At 45.8% G+C, this 3,681-nt stretch overlaps 1 protein-coding gene across 1 annotated transcript in view; it reads right to left on the bottom strand.

The window, feature by feature from the left end:
* Positions 1 to 134: 134 nt before the first annotated feature.
* The window catches only part of T265_12621 (hypothetical protein), a gene marked incomplete at both ends in the record, with an annotated part of 30,449 nt that continues 26,902 nt past the window's right edge, over positions 135 to 3,681 (bottom strand). Inside the window, 2 exons of the mRNA XM_009164630.1 lie at positions 135 to 210; positions 742 to 860. Coding sequence (XP_009162894.1) covers positions 135 to 210; positions 742 to 860 — 195 coding nt within the window. The remainder of the gene's footprint in view (positions 211 to 741; positions 861 to 3,681) is intronic.

Genomic DNA, 3,681 nt, shown 5'->3' with positions numbered 1-3,681 from the left:
AGATCATCAAAACTAAACCTATTGAGTAGAATTCGGTCGATCAGATAACCAAAGCGAGCACCTTTGATGAGGAGGAATGTACCTTGATTTATCCTAGGATAAAATTGTGATAAGAAACAACAGTGCAAACTTACGAGTGGTATTGGAAGTCTGATGGGAAGTAATCGAGTCCCTTTCACAGGAACTCCCAATGGTGTGTAATCCTCCCACCTAGAGGAAACATGGTGACAAACAATGGATGGGTACAACCGAAAACATAATGTTGCATGAAAACCGAACAAACAACCACAACACGTGGTAGACCTATTTTGAGGTTCTATCGTCCCCGGATCTCAGAAGCCTGTTGGCAGGGATACACCATGATATTCTTATTCAATATGTCTATAATCGTATTGGACACTATCAACATAGAGTATTCAAGACGCCTCTCTATATGTATCGCAGTACAGGGCGACATAAAAGCGACATTCAGGTGCCATCTTTACAGAAAAAAAGGCTTGTATGTGAGAAACGAGGGAAACTTTGGAAGTTACCGCATAGGTCCTAGTTTTCTGGAAAGCACCCTTTGTTCTGGGAGTATCGAGCGACAAACAGTTTCGTAAACGGAAAGTGAACAGAGAAAGCTAGTGAGGAAGCTAGTTCGCTCTGAGGCTTTATTCAAAGTCTCTGATGAAACAGAACCAAAACGTTGAGTCAATGCTATAGTCTAGTAGGGTGAGAAAGGACATGATATTCACTCACCTGTCTGGAGGATATCGAGGCATTTGATGACCCCGCAACAGCTTAACTGCACTGCTTAATTTCCCTACTGAATAGCCCAGCAATGGTTTGCAGCCCCGTGGGTGAGTCAGCGCACTGAGCTGAAAGAGAACAAAAATTCAACACAGCCTTTGAGAGCCTCGTCTGCAATACGACGAAAGGTCTGTCGTTTCCAAAGCACTGGGAGCCTGGTGCTCGTCAATAGCAGCAATACTGCAACATCAGTGTTCTGCAGTGTACATAAATATATATGCACGAATGGCTAGAACCGAGATGAATTTCCCGATCGAACCAATGGACGCTTGTGAATATCTAAAAAGATACAGGCGGCTTGGACAAAACCAAATTCAAGCCATTGGTAACCCAATGGGACATTGCCACCGCAAAGACTATTCATTAGTACACCGTAGATGCAGGAGTGGGTGAACTAACTGTATTCCATTAACCATGCGGCTAATTCTGTTGGTCTCTTTAGAAGACGATAAGTGTGTGTTGATTATATCGTAGTAATCGCTCAGCTGTAAAACCCTTTCGGTGCCTAGTTGCCATACCACCCGAAGGAACTACGAGAGCTTGGATACTGCCAGATTGCCCAAGCCTAGAAGTCGAGACCCAGAGGCCGGACTCGAACCACGGACCTTCTGGTCAATAAATTTGCGCTCCAAACACTAAACCATCTCGCCCCCTTCGAGGTATTTGGTCAATTGGCATACGGAGCACGTGACCAAGTCAGCGCAACTTATGGAGCCCAGTGGACAACGTACGAACTTACTAACCGGAAAGTCCATGATTCGAACCCGCCCTTGCATCTCAATCGCTCCAGTTTAGGCTTGGGCAACGTGACAGTACCTCAGCCTAGTGGTTCCTTGGGGTGGCATGGCAGCTGTGCACCGGAAGGGTGTTACAGCTGAACAATTAGTGAAGAACTCGTAGTCCCCCTTGGTCAGCCGGTGGGACTCCACTAGACAAAACGACTAATTGGTTACTAACAAGAACAGTCCCCCATTCAAGCCTGTCTCATAATCTTCATCTAGCAACGTCTCCGCGTCTCAAGGTCCAAACAGGCGAAGACGCACCCATCTTGTTCTACTGATAGTCACCGCCATCTTTGTTAAAATGATTGGTGAAAATGAAGAACAGGGTCTGGTCCACATGGTGATGGGGATTTCACGTAACTCTAGGGCAGAAGATTTAACTGTGAAGAGCATGTACTTTTCTAGTAGTATCGAACTCCCACTTCCCAAAAGTACTTCGATCATATTGGATAATGAACCCATGAACATGACTAACTGTTGAGCGATCGTAGTAGAGGTTTTTGGGACCGAAGTCTTCTAATCCCTCATTCCTCGAGGAGGGCGCTATTACTGCCTCCATAAACATGGAGATACTTGTCGTTTGCAAAAACACCTTACTGTTTTCCTCCTCCCCTCAGAGTGAACGATACGGCTTTAACCCAAAATCGCCTCGCGATAAAGTATCTACTGCTCTTTGCCGGGTTGCCGACGGTTAACTTTTACGGCGTAAATAGACCATAAGGAAGCGAGTTCAGGTCAGCGTGGACTGAAGGATCATCATCGGATCATGAAGACAAGGTGATAGTTACATAACGATGTATATACGTATATATTATGGTCAAAGAGCACCATTATTCCGGACAAAGAAAACGGGAGACGATTCCAAATGTCAAACGTTCGTAAACTAAACATGAAATTTTCACGAGAGCAAGAAACAGCCTAAACACCGTTTTTCACCGCATACACCAAGGTTGCTAACCACAAAAATTGCCATGCCTTGTGTTTCAAACGGGAAAGTCGAGATGGACAACCTGAGCTAGTCCCTAGACCCGTTACCTCGGGCATCCAAGTGTTACGTCCATTACATCCGTTGTCAATGTTGTATATCAGCGGGTTATGGCGTTTGTTCAATTCNCGTAGATGCAGGAGTGGGTGAACTAACTGTATTCCATTAACCATGCGGCTAATTCTGTTGGTCTCTTTAGAAGACGATAAGTGTGTGTTGTTTATATATATCGTAGTAATCGTTCAGCCGTAAAACCCTTTCGGTTCCTAGCTGCCATACCACCCGAAGGAAGTACGAGAGCTTGGATACTGCCAGATTGCCCAAGCCTAGACGGGGACGTCGAGACCCAGAGGCCGGACTCGAACCACGGACCTTCTGGTCAATGAATTCGCGCTCCGACCACTAAACCATCTTGCCCCCTTCGAGGTATTTGGTCAGTTGACATACGGAGCACGTGACCAAGTCAGCGCAACTTATGGAGCCCAGTGGACAACGTAAGAACTTCCTAAAAGGAAAGTTCGTGATTCGAACCCGTCCTTGCATCTCAATCGCTCCAGTTTAGGCTTGGGCAACGTGACAGTACCTCAGCCTAGTGGTTCCTTGGGGTGCACCGGAAGGGTGTTACAGCTGAACAATCAGAGTCAAGAACTCGTAGTCCTCCTTGGTCAGCCGGCGGGACTCCACTAGACAAAACGACTAATTGCTTAGTAACAAGAACAGTCCCCATTCAAGACCTGTCTCAATCTTTATCTAGCAACGTCTCCGCGTCTCAGGGTCCAAATAGGCAAAGACGCACCCATCTTGTTCTACTGATATTCACCGCCGTCCGTGTTAAAATGATTGGTGAGAATGAAGAACAGGGTCTGGTCCACACGGTGATGAGGATTTCACGTAACTCTAGGGCAGAAGAACAAAGACACGGATTTAACTGTGAAGAGCATGTATTTTTCTAGTAGTATCGAACTCTCACTTCCTAAAAGTACTTCGATCGTATTGGATAATGAACCCATGAACATGACTAACTGTTGAGCGATCGTAGTAGAGGTTTTTGGGACCAAAGTCTTCTAATCCCTCATTGCTCGAGGAAAGCACTATTACTGCTTCCATAAACATGGAGATACT

This window comes from Opisthorchis viverrini (genome assembly GCF_000715545.1).
Source record: "Opisthorchis viverrini unplaced genomic scaffold opera_v5_7, whole genome shotgun sequence".
NCBI lineage: Eukaryota > Metazoa > Platyhelminthes > Trematoda > Opisthorchiida > Opisthorchiidae > Opisthorchis > Opisthorchis viverrini.
This window is presented reverse-complemented; position numbering and strand designations above follow the sequence as displayed.